The 17,315-nt window shown below is 41.9% G+C and overlaps 1 protein-coding gene across 12 annotated transcripts in view; it reads right to left on the reverse strand.

Moving 5' to 3' along the window:
• Window positions 1–17,315, reverse strand: part of LOC100695288 (band 4.1-like protein 1) — a 104,510-nt gene that overhangs the window by 35,774 nt on the left and 51,421 nt on the right. For 11 of the 12 annotated variants that reach the window (XM_025907494.1, XM_025907492.1, XM_019358597.2 and 8 more), the window contains exons 2-3: window positions 3,469–3,606; window positions 1,423–1,587 (exon numbers count right to left, since the gene is read on the reverse strand). In XM_025907494.1, coding sequence (XP_025763279.1) covers window positions 1,423–1,587; window positions 3,469–3,507 — 204 coding nt within the window. In that variant the 5' untranslated portion in view covers window positions 3,508–3,606. Of the gene's footprint in view, window positions 1–1,422; window positions 1,588–3,468; window positions 3,607–10,231; window positions 10,336–17,315 lie in introns of those variants that run through there. The other variant, XM_025907491.1, reaches the window with a different exon arrangement.

Genomic DNA, 17,315 nt, shown 5'->3' on the forward strand with positions numbered 1-17,315 from the left:
CTTAAATTTGCACAATATCTTTAAAGTTTGAAACATCCTGTCTAAGAGTGATGGTGAAAAACTAGCTCAAGGCTTGACGACTATAATTCATTATTATCAGATGAGTCTAAAATCTCCCTGAAAAGCCTTCAGTTGATCCAAATAAAACTGAAGTGAACTGAACTGAATTAGACTGAGCAGTGGAACAGGAATGCCTCTCGGTTGCGAGCGCAGTTATTCCTTCTGTGTCCATGTGCTGTGGTGCCGGTGGTTGCTAGGGTTCAGGGGAAGCAGAAAAGTGATGCGATGTGGTGCAACACTTGTGTCTTTGCAGCAATATCTGCTGTAATGCTATTTAGAATCACTAAAGGGGCAAAAACTGATCTATTGTCAGTTTCCAAAGCATGTTTACAAGATGTTACAAAAATCTGTTTTACGCCAGCCTAGAATATTCACAGTTCAGATTTAAAGTTTTCCCATTAGAAAACAATGGCTGTACAATGGATGGCTATTTTTATTACAGAGACATTTAGATACTGATGAAACTTAAAGTCAGGGTCACTTTGATTATGAATTTCTAGGATTTCATTAGTTTGTTGATAACGAACAGTTTCTGGATGCAGTTTGCTAAGTGTGTCATCCAAATATATTCAGTCTTAGCTCCAAAATACATCAAATGAAACTCCAGAAACCAATGGCTACATCCATCTGTTGTAACACAGCCACACAGTCCACTGTGCCCGCTAAGCTTTTGTACACACACGATGGCTCCAGACAGACTATTCACTTCCTGATTTTTGATGTACATCCACACAGATTTCTTTTGAGTGGGATAAAAAGTTGAAACGTCACATAGCTTGAAATATTGCTGCCCAGTCATCTCCACAGTCAAGTAACTGAATATAAAGACACCCTTCACATCTTGAAAAGATATTTTAGCCAAAAACAGATAGGCCTCCTCTGCCTGAGGTGCATGCTGCTGCTAGTCATAAACTACCATAACGTCGATGCCTTGTATTTATCTAAGGAAATAGACTTACATCTATCTCTTCTGTCCTCACTTATGCATGCATTCCGTTTCCCTTCTCAGCAAGCGGCAAATGCCCTATTTCACTCTGCAGTGTAATGACGACACATCTCTTGTGTGGAATGAAGACTTTAAACTGCATTATTTCTTTGTGTCTCTGTGTGTATTACAGAAATGTGTAAGATTTCTTTGAATTCACCCTCTGGTGAGTTCTCAGCATGGCACCCTCGCTTTTATTCTTTTTGCCCCTTTTATCCGCTTTGTGCAACACTATACAACACACACAACTGCCCACAGAGGGAACCAACAACAAAGGGAAAAACATAATGTTCCCTTTTTTCCAACTGTTTGCTCAAAGCACGATAAGCCTAATTCCAGAAAACGTGTAAATGCAAATTGTTTTCCGTCTGGCGTACCTCAGTTTCTCCTTCGAACTCGGAGGAATCCAGTAGGGTCACTTTAAAGGGGGCTGTTTTAAGCCGTTTGGAGCCTTTCTGGGGAGATTTCAGGTTCTTGTTGGGAGACGTTTTTTCAGACATGTCATCGGTTTCTCTGTGTCCATCCATGTGCTTGTTCTGCTCCTTTACATGTAAATATAAGAAAAATATATAGAAAATGAAATGACAGTTTGAGTTTCTGTCATTAAAGTAATTGTTAAAGGATAATCTGAAATGAAATACAACCACTCTGCTACAGAAGAAATACAGTTATGGCAACCCAAAAAAATCTTGTGCTGAAATATGACAAAATAAGTGGATTCACGTTATATGGAAGCTCTGTCCTGAGAAGACCGTCTGGACAAACAAACTCTTTTAAGTGTGAGAGTTGTATTTTGCAAAAATCTGTGTGAGTTATGAGCTTCAGTGCCAAACTGTCAGGAAACACAAATATATTCAATAAAACAACAAAAACAAAAAATCCATAAACACAAGTCATTTTTGCAGACACATAAACATAAAACAGCTGAGTTTTATTTAGATACATTTTAACATCAGTAGTCAGACCTGCATTATACAATGGTGGCTATGGTGGCTATAAAAAGGCCTGTGAGCTGGTGACAATTTCTCACCACACCCACTAAATAGCAACTGCTGCTAGCTAACAAAACCAACAGCCAAAACTTTTCTTCTTCTTTCTTACACTTCTAAGTGGTATATGGCTTGACATGTCATAATGTCTAGTAATGATGTTCACTGGAAAGACTTTAAATCTCGCATACCCCAAATTGCAATATGTCATGTTACGAACATTAGTAGCATTTGTTAAGTTAGCATGACTACCTGAATAGTTTAATTCATATAAATACATTTATTTCTCGTCCACCATTTTGGACATGTGACAATCTTGGTGACAATCTAGGATTAAGTGAATAAGCCCGACTACACAGGCCTAGAGACGGGTATGAAGTGGCTGGAGGAGGTTGAAAGCAGTTCCCAGGAAAATGATTACTGCAGCTCCAGTTACACAGGCTTGCAGACTTTCAGTCACCCATTGCAACCGCACGGCAGTCGCTTTGCTCACTAGCACATTGCAACAGTCATAGTTTGAGTAGAAATGAGGGTACTTTTTAAAGATGTACTATCCACGAAACAGCGAGTACAGTGGACTGTACAGTGGACTGTACTCGCTGTTTCGTGGATTTTTTTGTTTTTGGTGCAATTTTGCATGCTTTTTACAGCACATTGTGTTTTGCGTCCTGATTGGCTGTAGACCATTGTCAATCAATCTCATGCGGCGTCTCCTGTACAGTACAGAATGCATTCAGCTTGTAAATTTTACATAAATCTTCGTTCGCTAGCAGTGAGACTCTATAGTGCTGCACTGTATGTTTGTAAGTTTTCTCCCCAACAAACAACAACAATGTTGACGAAACGTTTTGCACCGTCAAAGGCAAACGTGGGTGCCTTTGGTTTCATTCTAATACTGGACTTATTTTTCTACAAAGTGTGAAAATGTTCATGCCTGTCTGAGAAAAGTGTATAAAGTATGTAGTGAGGGGTTTTACAGCCTTAAAACTTCATGTAGCAGCTAGCAAGCAAAACAATCATGCTGACATTTTTGGTGCTTCACTTTCTTTATAGTTTCATGCAGCAAGAGCCAGCAACCTCCAGGAACCACTTTCAACCAGTGGAGGAACACACATTTTTCCAAAGCAACTGGTGATTGTATGCCATCCAATATGTGTATGGCATTACAAGATACAGGAATAGTCTGGCACAGATTAATCAAGAAGATTAGATAATGGGCTAGACGTAAACAGTTTAATGAAGAATAAAGACTTTGGTTGTGTAGACAACAATTATTTTTCAGTTTAGCTTTTACTTAGAACAGTTCCAAACTCACTATATAAAAGCTATTGTATCATGTTTTTCCAAATGGCGGTGTGTTCTTACTGTGTTTCCACCAACTAGATTTCTATAGCATTAACAGTAGTCTAGTAGTACTATGAGATCCATGCTGACCTGTTTCGCTATTTTACTGTCAGAGGCTGAGTCCTGCATGTCTGCTGCTTCCCCCTGCTGTCCGGGAGCACTCCTTGTTTGCGTTCTTCACCTCTGACTCGAGGCCTTCCTCTGTCACTTCAGCAAAGTAACACCAACCTGAGAGGAGACAGGAACATTGCAAATATATAATATCAAGTTTATAATGAAAAATAACTGTGTGTAGGGCTACAATGCTATATCGACGTCATTAATCGTTCCCCTCTTTAAAAAAGAAAAAGAAAAAAATCTAAAAATATTCTGAACACAAATGCATGTATTCCCAAACCATAATGGCGCCTTCATTATAAATTCTAAAAGCTGTGCTTTCTTTGTAAAACACCACTTGCAAAGACATAATTCAAGCTGCCGTCAAGGGCATTTACTTTAATTATAAAATCCCTCACTGAGCCAGATAGTGATCATCTATTTAAGCAAGGCAAGTTGGCAAGTTCCAACACTCAGGTGACGAATACCACAAAAAAGTAAATGAGGTTATGAGTGCTATAGTCAGTATTTGCTTCAAATACCAGCTGTTAAAGAGAAAAAAAAGGTAACAGTAGGAGATTACTTATCCATCAGCAGCTACGCCTGTAATTCTTCAGTCTGTCTGATTTGAGCGCATATATGCACAAGTTATTAAACCTAATAGTCCAATGTTCGTCACATAAAGAAAATATTCTACCTAATAAATCTAAAAATGCATAGAGAGCAGCAGACACTTTGTTTCAGTTATATAGGTTTATTACGTATCATCAGCGACCAAAGTCAAGTGTTAATTTTCCTGGAAATTCGTTGGAGCTTGCTGTCTTTAGTTGCAGGGTGTAGGTGTGGGTGGATAGAACAATAACCGCAACTGCAGTGACACAACAGAGCAGCCAGTTATGTCAGTTAGCACGTCTAAACAGAGGCCCAGAAGATAAATACTTAAGACACTTAAGACACTCTCACAGACACCTCTGCACTAGTTATAAACCACAGCGTAGAAATGTTGCAGCAGATGCATTGTTGAATTACTATTCTACCAAGTTAAAGCAACAAGTAAAGGTTCAGTTTATTAAATTGGTTCAGGAATCAGAGCAGTAAGCATCCATTGCAAAACTGGTAGGTAGGTTAGCATTTGCATGGATGCATATTTTTGTGTCAGTTTTATCTAACCAGTGAGTAAATGAGTTTTTTTTAAGTAAAAATCACAATATTTCCTTCTAAAATGTGGAGTAAAGAAATAAAAATGAAACTAAATATAAATACAACTACATAAAAACTGTAGTCTTATATATCTTATCTTAGATTAGTTTAGCCTGTTTTAGCTTATTGTAGATTAGCTTAGCTTGTCTTAGATTATCTTGTCTTATTATCTTTAATGCAGACTTCTCCACATTAGTGGAGAAGTCTGCGTTAAAGGCTTACCTCCATAGCTCACTAAACAACACACAATACTCGCAAATTAAATTTATACAAAAACAGAAGTAGGTGAAAATTTAGGCTGGAGTTTTACAGGGTTTACGTGGCATTTCGCCTTGCTTTAGCAACATCTGAGTCTGGAGTGGTAATTAGTGAGCTTTAGCCTGTTTTTCTATGCTTTGTGCTCAGTTCAGGAAAAAGTTTTCCAGGCTGATATGAAAGAGGTTTTCCCCTACAATGCCTGCGTGTTCAGGTTATTGTGCAACAGTCACAATATGTGCAATAAATAGCCAGTGTTATATATGGTATGGAGCAAACATGCATCAACAAAACAGGCTGTCTCGTATAAAATGACTAATGGAGAGGAAACATCAAGGACTTCTGTTTGCAATATTTTGCACCCCGCCCCCCGCCGCTTTTTGTTCCATCTCCTGGCACCATATTACTTTTTTTTTTTTTTTTTTTTTTTTTTTTTTTTTTTTCCAGTTTTAAGCAAGGAAGCTTTTTGTGACTCAGATTTTGTTTGTAGTACTTAAAAACGCCATCACAGGAGAAGTATTTTGTTCACATTGTAGATTTTCTGTGTAATAATTTATGTTCTCTTCTGAGAAGTCTTGTTTCACCGCTGAGGCTTCATGTTTAATGTCTCAGAAGCCCACGTGGGTTAGATACATTTACGTGCGAGATGCAAAAATAAAAATGACACTGTGTGCACTGCCTAGTCGTCTGTTAAAAGGGAACAGGCAGCTCTGCCTGCCAACAATGGATTTCTCACTGTATGATTGATGAACATTAGCGGAGAGCAGTAATTTAAGTATGAAGCTTCTGAAGCCGTGGAACATTTTAGTGCGAATGGCCCAGATACACAGTAGTTAAAACTTCCTGCTCCTGCTTTTATTTTTGCAATTTACTGAACAATGAAGAAGCTGCTCATTATTTTTTCAGTCTAAGGGCAGATTAAAACAAAAAACAAAAAAAGATGACCCAGGAACACGTTCTTCTTTAACCTTTAATCAAAAGAAGGCAGTGTACATAATGTGTAAGCATAACAGGAAAAATGCTTGCGTTTTACACAAGTCCCCTGAAGGCCTGTGCTGTATATAATCCATACTGTATATGACCCTGGAGGTCTCTATGCCCCACAAGCAGCAAATCACATCAAAATAATGCACCTGAGGATTGTAGGCAATCACAGCCAGCATGGGCAGCACAACCGGTTCACACTGGTTCAGAGGAAAAGACAGTCCCCTCCCAACTCCAAACCAGAGAAGGTCTTGACATACACGCACGTGTTTAAAGGAGTGTGAACCCCTCCTCTCACTCCTCCTCCTCCTCCTCCTGGTGTGCAGCTCTATCACAACTGCCCCATTACTTACAATCACAGCAAATTGACAGAAATGAATTCTCCTCCTTGGGGACAAAAGTGAAGCGTGGACTGGTATGTCCGCTCGGGGCCTCATTTCCTCCTCGCTGTCTGATCCAGCTGAGTACTGAGCTATGAGGTGCCAAATCAATTTTCTGTCACTGGCTGGATCGTGGGTATGACTGCAAAGTAAACTTCCCCAAGTGAAGAGGTAAAGCTCAGGTATCGCGCTCTGATGGAGGAGGAAGCACACCGGCGTCCTCCTCCGGTCCAATTCAGTCAAGCCAAAAATAACGAGCCTCTCCCCTGCGTGCTTTACAGGTGCGCGCTTTCTCATTCTGTCCAAGAGAAACAGAAGCTGACGTGCCTCCCCCCACCACCACCACCATCACCGTTTAAGATCCATCTGGGCTACATGACACGGTGCATTCATCTACAGCCATTTCTGTGAATATATCTGTCTCAGTTGTGCTGTGTTCAAAGCAACAAATTACCTGAGAGCAGCTCCGCTCTAACAGTGTCTGTTCACGGCTGTGGACGTTTTTCACTCTCACTTCAAACACGTTAGCAAGCCCACAGCCAAGCGTGACACATTTTATAACCATACTCAGATTGATAGCTACTGTTGCTTTTGAAGGGATATCTTCGATTCACGCCAGCCGATAATGAGAAAGCCTGTTGAGGACGCGCGTTCAAGCAGGTAACACGTAAGAGAGAATACAAATCACACGATCCGGAGTGGGCTCGGCACTCAGTGGGGTCTCTTATTGAGACATCTCTTGAAATCAGATTAATTACCAAATTAACACAGATTGATGTCACAGAGCGAGGCAGTCAAGCTCTGCAAAGGCATTAATTTCCTGCAACAGACTATTACCCACAACGGCCTCGATCACCGCTCTCACCGAGACCTCTGCAGAGGAGAAGAAAGAATCAGAGAGTGCAGAAAGTGCTGCATGCTTCCTCTGTTGTACACTGGGTGCAGTTTACTGACAAGGTCTGCCTTTGATATCTGCCATCAGTAATAATAATTCATTACAGGGAGCGGCGTATTGTTTCCTCAGAGGGTTATGACACGCTACTTTTCCCTAACAAGTGCTGCCTTTCCTTCGTGTTTCTTCTGCCTCTTTCTCTTCACTCTCATCAGAGCTGAGCTTTCATCTAAGCTAGCCAAGTGGAGGGAAAACGAGGGAGGGAGCACGCACGTCTGTGGAAGACTACTGGCTCGGCTCCGAGATGCAGTTGCCATGGTAACGGCATAGAGCGCCTCTTTTTTTTTCTTTCTTTCTTTCTTACATGCCCGCTCTCCTCTCTTTTTCTCCAAAGACGAGTGACAGAGAAACAGAAAGACCGAGCTAACGAGGAGGGAAAGATGAGAGGCCAAAAGATGAGGCGGCTAGGAAGACGGGCGGATGGGGGTGGGGAGGTTGGGATTGAGGATAAACGGAAAAGATAAGAAATTACAAGAGGCAGGAAATAAGATGATGTGGCACCGCAACTCAGAGGAAATGTCAAGCAGCCTTTCCTCTGATTTTGCGTCGGACGAGCTGTGCACAGGGACTGACATCGAGGCTGCAGGCCACCTCTTGCTAACCTCCTTCTACTACATGCTGAGCAATGAGAACCCTGTGCTCACCACTCTTTGGTAATCCCATTGTACAATCCACCGCTCTGGATTGTACAATAGGTGATCTTAATATCATTTACCATTAGCAATGCTTCAGAGTAATCAAAGAGCACCGGAGAGTAAAAGAAGTGAGCAGAATAGCTACTGCAAAGGGCTACATGCTAGATGTAGGATAAATGCAGCCAAATTGAAAGAGTCCAAAGAGTCCCACTGTTTGATGATGAAGCAACAGCAGTGATATGTGGTATAAAATGTAGATAAAAGAGGTATCTTGGGTTCCTGGTACACAGCGCCTTCGCTCAGCCCTGCTTCAGGGCTGATGTTCAAGTACAGTAAAAACAAGTGGAAGAAGCGACGGTGAAACATTCCAGCAGCAACAGTTCTCTGAATATTTTGCATATCAAAGTTATGTGACTCATATTCATATTCACAATGGACATTTTGACTTCGGCAACACTGCATTGTGGGAATTTTTGCAGTAGCAATGCACACACCATACACAAGGCATTTAAGTGTGAGTGTTAGAATACAATATGTTGCCAGTGATAATGGCAGGGGTCACTATAAAGCAATCTCTGTGATGTTATACACATTGGAAACAGTCATCTACAATACAGCACAATATCCGTGCACCTGAAGATGAAAAAAATATCAATAAGAGGGCTGCAGAGCATGAATTATATATTTATTCCCCACACTGTGCTGTCAGTGTCTGTGTACTATCATTACTGTTTTACCTTAATGCTGTTTCAAATCAGTTATTTAGCTCTCTGATTTGATTTTTACTTGCAAGTTCATTCATTTCTATTTTCATTTATGAAGTAGCCAATCTAAATGCAATTAGATGGGAGAGTTGTTTAGAGGCGATGCACGTTTTTGTGAAAATATCCAAATTTGCAGCTAATGTGTTGATAAATTTATACAAATGGAGATCAACGTTTCCCTCAATCATCTTTCTATAAAATGAACATGATGTGTGGAGTGGCCGTGGTAAGAAGCCACAAAGACATAAATCAACAAGCCAGCCAGAACACGCAGACTAATTTCTCTTACTTAAGTTAGAGTTACACTGCATTCATTCAATATACTGGAAACTGTCTTTGTTTAGTCAGTCGTTCATTTTGTATTAGTCCAACTGTAAAAACAAAGCTAACACACAGGTGAAGCTAAAAACTGCAGTTCCTGGTGTGACCACTTGAGGCTGGCTCCAAAAAGCAAGTTAGACAACAGTCACTGGCCAGACCCCATATACTCCCATGCAGAAATGCCCAGTGTCCACTGAAACTGACATGTTCATGACCTGTGATCATGTCAGTGTCCCTATTAGTCATAACAACAATTCAACGAGTAGCTTTCATAGCAGATGGCTGCCTGAGCTTGAGCCTGGTTTTTCCAGTGTGTAACTCACCCATTTGGATTTTGGTAACTGACAGATGTGGCGACACAGGCAGTTACTCATAATTGTCTGCTAGGCCACACCTCAGCCAATACAAATGTGAACTGTACGACATCGTTATGGTAAAGTCAAGAGACCAAAACTGAAAAATGCTGTAAAATCCAGCATCTTTCCCCTAGTACGAAACTTTGTAATACTGGCCACACGTTAAACTTTTTTTGCAGAGTTGAAAGATAAATTGTGGTCCATGCATTTTCTATCCTCACACTAAGGTCACTGGGCATCTGCTACTATGCTGGGCAATAGGCTACCTCATCAAGTTGTCAGCAACTCTGGCTCTTCCTCCCACAAAGCAGCAGTGCTGCTGCTGGCATGTCTCGTCCCCACTGATCTGAGGTGCACAGCTACGTGTCAGAGGCAGTTCATAAAGTCGATCCGACCGAGAAGGAAGAGAGACTCAAGGACGCTGCCCTCACTCGCTCTAATGATATTCTCTTCCTAAACAGCAATGTCGTCGGGGCACCTCTTGTAGCTGGAGTGCCCTCTCATTACTCTGTGAAGTAATCATGGGTAATCATCAACCAAAGTACAATAACAAGATGAGGCTTCGCCAGACAGACAGCACAACAACAACAATAACAACAGCAGCATTAAGCTCCACATTCCTACAGTGTGTCTGGAATCACCACAGAGGAAGAGAGGCTGTGTTTTCCTTAGTGCAGCCTTAGCAGGAGTGTCGCTCTCCAGACTAAATATGTGAATTAGGATACGAGCTCAATGAGAGATAAGTATCAGCACACAAAGTTGCAGATAGAGAGCAGAGTTATGGAGAGGGCCAGAAGTTGGGGTTAGTATAAATTGCTGCAGAGACGTCCTTCTGTCACAGCGTATCTAATGGGAGCTGACCTTTCTGATGCTGGGCCGGAGACTACTGAAGCATGCACGAGGACCTTACCTCTGATGGATCAGTCTCTGTGGGTGCCCAGAAGATGCTCCCAGCAGGGGCTACAAATGCAACGTTTTTTCCCCCTCCCTTGCACTTCTTCCCTCGTTCCCCACGCTCACAGCTGATATCGTGATAAACAAGCGAACGCAATGCAACTAAAGTTAAACCTAGCAGGCTGAGAACATGCTAATGAGAGTTTAAAACAGGGAAATGAGGACATGGGCGTGGGAACACATGGGCGGTCGAAGAGGCATCATCACGAACCTCGAGGGCAGGGAGACACATGGTTGCAAGATGAAGCTTGTCGGCTCGTCGGTGCGCTGTCAAAGCTGTGCAAAATCCGAACTCACTGATCGGTGCTTCTTAAAGGGCAGAGGCTTTTAATGCTGCGTCTTTTTTAGATATTTCCTTGGGTCTCCTGAGAGTGTCAGACAACAGTAGCCAAAGTCGCTTCCAAAAGAAGTCCTCCAGCAATGTTTGTTTCTTCACACTGCCCACTTTGTGTGTGAATATCTGTTATTTCCCGGCTAAAGCTCAGGTTCCGTTCACCAAATGTAAATAACTTAATTTTATCAGGTAATAACAAAAGAGAAAAAGTGCAGTTTGTTCCACTTTTGTCCCAACAGATGCATAAAACATGTACAAGCGGCAATTAAATGCAGCCATTTTAGATGTGAGGCTATGTGCTTCTGTTGTTGTGTGAAAAAGAAAAAGGCGCTGTCACATTGTCAAAGGCCAAATGTGTAATTGTCTCCACAGGAAGCCTCCAATGTGCTACAGTTAATGAGAGACTGTCACAATGGTTGCACTTCCCAAACCAGATTCTCAACCACTGTAATCTCTGAACAGGAAAATTATTTCCTATTGCTTAGAATCACAATTGCAGCTGTTGGGTTTGTTTGGCTGTTGGAGAAGTGCTGATGACAGCAAACAGCAAACAAGTCCGTGCAGTTCAGAGTGTCACTGTAGAGGAATCTATGCTCACTAGCATTGTTACTGTTTAATGTTACAGAGTTAAAGGAAACTAGGGCACAAACAAGGGTAAACATTGTTAAGATGCTGACAGCATTAACACATCAGTTGTTAGCTTTGTAGTTTACACTGGCATGCGTCAGTTTTTAAGTTCAAGCCTGTAACACAAGGTACCTGTGCAACCTTCTCACTCGAATCGCAAACAAGCTGCTGTTTGTGCTCCGCGGTTTTATGATCACGCTGTCAATAAATCCACGTCTCCGCTAACAATTTCAAACCGCTCTCGTCTGATGACCCAAACGGCTTCAAGTTTTGCCTCCACACAGCACACAAATTTGGTCAATCATTTTGCCTTTCCCTTTGAAGAAATGCACAAACACACGTCCTCCCACACGCCAGCGTTCTCTCACTTTCTCTTTGATTTGCCCTTTTCTGCGTTAAATCTGCTAATTTATTTTTCTCCGTATGTATTCAACTCATGTTTATATGGCTTTTCATTCTTTTTTACAAGCTTACAGTTATTCTTGCCTCTGCATCTTTTACAATAACTTGCCATAATATATTTGTATGTAGAAAACAGATTTTTTTTTGTGTGCAATCAGCCTGACAGGAGACGATGGCTGCAGAAGCATTTGTTGACAACACAAGCATCAATTTTAAGCCCTTTCAGAGATCCACCTAGATGTGATGAGAATTTCATGTTGGGTTCGTGTCTGAATAACAACTGATTTATTTCAAAAAAAAAAAAAAAAGGGAAAAAAAGCAATCTAAGAAGTCACAGAAACCTTTATATGAGAAAAAAGAATTCAGTAAAATTTCAATAGCAATTTTGGCAATGCACAAATAATGCTGATTCACTGAGTGACTGAACTCTCCATGTGTCTTGTGCTGCTGTAGCTTTTATAGAAATGTTTTTTTAGCCAATTGGGGCAGCTGTCAACAAGATACTAAAGGTGCTCTAAAGGTGATGTGGGTAGCTGCTTCCATGTCAAAGTGACATGTGGTTCAGTATGTCATCCTGTATGTTGGTTCAGTTAAAGTTACAGTTGTGCCTAGGTTCAGTATGTCATCCTGTTACCTCTGTTTTATTCTACCACTTCGGTGGCTAACCGCTCCATTTTGCTAACTAGCAAGAGACTTGTTAACTTGTAAAATTACAACATTACTGAGTTTATTATAAAATTTTCTACAGAGAAAAGTAACAACTTGGCAGTCAAAAATAAACAATTGCAGTTAGCATGTGCATGTTGCTAATATTATCTTATATAACCCTATGGGCAGATTTTTTCAGGCCTGAAACGCTTTAAAATTCTTCATTCATTCAACATGACTGCACACCAGTGAACAAAAGACATGGATTGAGTAGTTTGGTGTAGAAGAACTTGACTGGCCTGCACAGACTCCTGACTTAAACCTGACAGAACGCATTTTGGATGCATTAGAGCGGAGACTGTGAGCCATGCCTTCTCGTCCAACATAAATGCTTGGCCTCACAAATGCACTTCTGGAATAATGGTCAAAAATTCCCATAAACGCATTCCTAAACCTTGTGGAAAACCTTGCCAGAAGAGTTGAAGCTGTTATAGCTGGAAACTCTATGGATTAAGAATAGGATGTAAGCCATATTTATATCCGTGCAAAGGCAATTCAGTTCAATTCAATCTTATTTATACAGCGCCAAATCACAATAGTCGTCTCAAGGCGGTTTATATTGTAAGATGGACCCTACAATGATACATACAGAGAAAAACCCAACAATCATATGACCCCCTATGAGCAAGCACTTGGCGACAGTGGGAATCGGTACAAACCTCCAACAGTACCAGGCTCAGGTAGGGGCAGGGCCATCTGCTGCGACCGGTTGGGGAGAGAGAAGGAAGACAGGATAAACGACATGCTGTGGAAGGCATGGCAGATGTGCAAATACTGAGAAAATAGTGTATATACAAAGTAAAATTTTTAGTGCAAAGAAAATCTGTCTTTTATCTAGGAAAACACCAGGTCAAAGCATGAAGGCTTTATGTCTGTGAAGGTTCTCAGTCATCCAGGTCATCGTAGTCAAAGGAGTTTGCAAAGAAAAGCGTCTGGACTTCTTTGAGTTGCTTGAAGACGTTTCACCTCTCATCCGAGAAGCTTCTTCAGTTCTAAGGTCAAATGGCCGAGAGTCCCAGATTTAAACCCAGTGGGAGTATCCCCCCAAGGAGGGACAAAGGACCCCCTGGTGATCCTCTAATCACATGCGCCAAGGTGTGAAAGTGGGTGTGGGACCTAATCAGCCAGGGTTTCGGGTGAGCTCATTGTGAAACCTGGCCCCACCCTATCATGTGATTTCCTGAGGTCAGATGGCCCAGGATGTGAGTGGGCGTTAAGGCGTCTGGGGAGGGAACTCAAAACTGGATTATAGATGGCAGACAGTTGGTGTCGTAAACCACCGCCTCTGTTCAAAGATGGTCGCTCACAGTGGACATAGATGGCCTCTTTCACTCCTCTTTCAAACCATCTGTCCTCTCTGTCCAATATGTGAACATTGGCATCCTCGAAAGAGTGACCTTAAGGTCAATATGTGTATGTATGTGTATGTATGTATGTATGAAATATGTGTATGTATGTGTATGTATCCTCGAAAGAGTGACCTTAAGGTCAATATGTGTATGTATGTGTATGTATGTATGTATGAAATATGTGTATGTATGTGTATGTATCCTCGAAAGAGTGACCTTAAGGTCACTCTTTCGAGGATGCCAATGTTCACATATTGGACAGAGAGGACAGATGGTTTGAAAGAGGAGTGAAAGAGGCCATCTATGTCCACTTTGAGCGACCATCTTTGAACAGAGGCGGTGGTTTACGACACCAACTGTCTGCCATCTATAATCCAGTTTTGAGTTCCCTCCCCAGACGCCTTAACGCCCACTCACATCCTGGGCCATCTGACCTCAGGAAATCACATGATAGGGTGGGGCCAGGTTTCACAATGAGCTCACCCGAAACCCTGGCTGATTAGGTCCCACACCCACTTTCACACCTTGGCGCATGTGATTAGAGGATCACCAGGGGGTCCTTTGTCCCTCCTTGGGGGGATACTCCCACTGGGTTTAAATCTGGGACTCTCGGCCATTTGACCTTAGAACTGAAGAAGCTTCTCGGATGAGAGGTGAAACGTCTTCAAGCAACTCAAAGAAGTCCAGACGCTTTTCTTTGCAAACTCCTTTGACCATGAAGGCTTTATTTTTTGTGGTGTGTAAAATGTTACAGATAAATTACCAAATGTTTCAACAAAGACGTACTGGTGTCAAGTTCAAGATACTGGCATTGGTTCTCTACCATTGTCTGTTTTGGTAAGATGAGTGGTATTTGTTGACTTTACTGATGCTTTTTCTCACAGAAAACAGCCGTCTGGTGAGGCTGGAAATGAATGAGGACTGGTTAGTTAACCAGTGAAGTAGAGCATTACAAGGTGAAACCAGAATAGTGAAAAATGAATATTCCAGCAGGGTTTGCCACTATACTTTAACATTAGTGTCATTTGGGAAATAGTTGCCAAAGTGCAGCTTAATTTAATGCCACAGCATTCAGTTCAGACTTGGTATCATTATTTCCTGAAACATGTTTTTTAGTTTATCTCAAACTCATGCCTTGTCTCTGAGAGTAATGTTTTAATAAAGCCATTTATTTAATGGACAAGAACTGAGCGTCTGAAAGATAACGGCAGAAAAGTGACACCAGTAATTCTACATATTCTTTATCTGAAAAGGGCTAAAGGAAAATGTTTCAGTTCTATCTGTCCTTAATAAAGAGAATTCACATAATAATGATGATTTTTTAATTTAAAGTATTAGTGAGACATTACAAAAAGCTCTCCTTAGATATCTCAGCCTATAACAGTGAGATAAATAAGTGTGTTGTGAAATCCATCCCTTCCAACCAGGAAGTTGTGAGTCGTGCCTCATGATCCTGTTATAAGCACCGATACAATACCCGCCTTTGTTTCCTGCAGTGTTAACCCGACTGGCACAAGGCTCAGATTAGTTTTCTTTTTTAATGGAAAACTGATCTGCAGACAGGGTTTCTTTAAAACCGAGCACCCAGTGAAGAGGAGTGTGTCTCAGCACAGTCCATTTTTAATGTAAAAAAAGAGCACACTTTCATCTTTTGTGGCGCTTTCTTCATGAACTTTTGATGTATCCAAGGTCAATCTGAGTCCCCACTTATTCTCAATCAAAAATACGACTTACACGTTCGGGAGGATTTCAGAGCTATGCCACACAAACGTGACAACGAAGCCTTGTGTCAGCTGGCATATATTATGCTAATGGTCACGCTCAAGTGCATATTGCAAATGCATGTCCTTGTAAGAGAGTTCATCAGAAAGAGCAGCACTCTGTTGGAATAATTCCAGAGAGCACAACACAGCCAAGACTCGGTTATCTGGACACTAAGGACACAACTAGCTGCCTCCTAACACTGAGCTGCCGTTTACACACAGCAGTGCCCTCCAAGATGATTTTTCCAATTTCCTTTCACCCTTAAAGTCATAGCAAATGCCATAAATCAACAGGAAACGCCGGGTGTCAGGAACCCCTTACAGCATGACTCATCTCTTCACAGGTCGCCTTGAGTTATAGTCCCAATCTTTTTTTTACTGTATCTGAACTGTACTCAGGGGATCAACATGGATCAGCCAGCAGCACACAGGAGGAATTGTTGGGATTCCCCTTTGGGAGGATGCCTGGAGCTAATTTTTTTTGCAATCCCATTACATTTGTGATCAAAATTCCTGGAAATTGCAGGGACTACTCCACACTGCAAGGACGCTAAACAGTTGAATTCGCTTCATCTTTCTAAAATGAATGAAATACCACGAGACGCAGTGATTCACAGCGCATCGAGGAAACTATTTCACCTTTGTTGCCTTAAACGGAAAGATAAAAGCTGCTATTTTCATCTCCAGAACACTTCTACGTAGAACTTCCATGAATGTTAATGGAAACATAAAAACCTCATCAGAACAACACTGCAGTGTGGTCCACCGGGAACAATTCAGAAGACTTAAGAGGTTTGCTGGCCTCTGTGCTATTTTGGCACAAATGGACCCTCCTCCTAGGCCCCAGTGGCACCGCTCTCTGCCAGCTGAATGCATCCTCCTGCTGCCGCTGCTGCTGCCCAGCTAGCTCCGGCAGCCTCAGTTGCTGCTGGCTAATGGACTGCTTACAGTGAGAGGGGGAGAGGGGGCAGAGCGGCTGTGGGACATTGCATCAACATGGTGCAGGTGCAGACCATCACCACACAAAGAAGGCTGGAGTGCACGACTCAGTTTGTGAGTGTTTGTTTGCTTGCCTTTATCCCCAGTCCTTCTATGCACACACACACACACACACACACACACACACACACACACACACACACTGGGCATGAGCTCATCATTCAAGATGAGTGGCACACACTCCAAAATGTTTTGGATACAGGCCAATTCACATTTTCCATGCCAGGATGCAGAGACAGAGGTCGTAGCTGTCTCAGGCTCCTCCACATGGATGCAAAATGCCGCAGGAGAGGACACACGGGGAAAGAGGGGGAGAAAGACGACGTGTGCAGCGCGTTTGTAGCCAATCGCTAAAGCCAGTGGTGTAAAGGTGACTGTGCTTGTGCCTGCTTTTGCAATGAAGATCCCTCAGCTTTGTTACGACCTCCCCGAGACGCTGAGAAACAAAGAACTGTTATTTTTTTTAAATGTTCTCACTTATTATTTTTATAATTTCTTTCTTCTTTTTGTTCTTTCATTAGTATTTTTTAATTATACTCACAATGTGTGCATTTTTTGTCTGATGTTTTCTCTCGGTCTTTCTATTCGTGGTCTAACGTTCTGCTATTGCTCTGCTGTCATTAAAGAGGCTATATAAATCAGTTATTATTATTCCCAACAGTTTCACACAAAACACTACGGCAACAGAGACTGCAGCATCACCCACCGTCCCCGTCATGGCCCATTTCAAGCTTGGTCCCAAGCGCCCGACGGAGAAGATGGCACCATGCCACACCATATGGTATTCTATGTGGCGGAGTGCAGCACTCTGCGGGAGAGCTGAGCTGTTAAAAGAAGAATCCTGTCCACTGGACTAAT

Source organism: Oreochromis niloticus, linkage group LG5 (genome assembly GCF_001858045.2).
Source record: "Oreochromis niloticus isolate F11D_XX linkage group LG5, O_niloticus_UMD_NMBU, whole genome shotgun sequence".
Lineage (NCBI taxonomy): Eukaryota > Metazoa > Chordata > Actinopteri > Cichliformes > Cichlidae > Oreochromis > Oreochromis niloticus.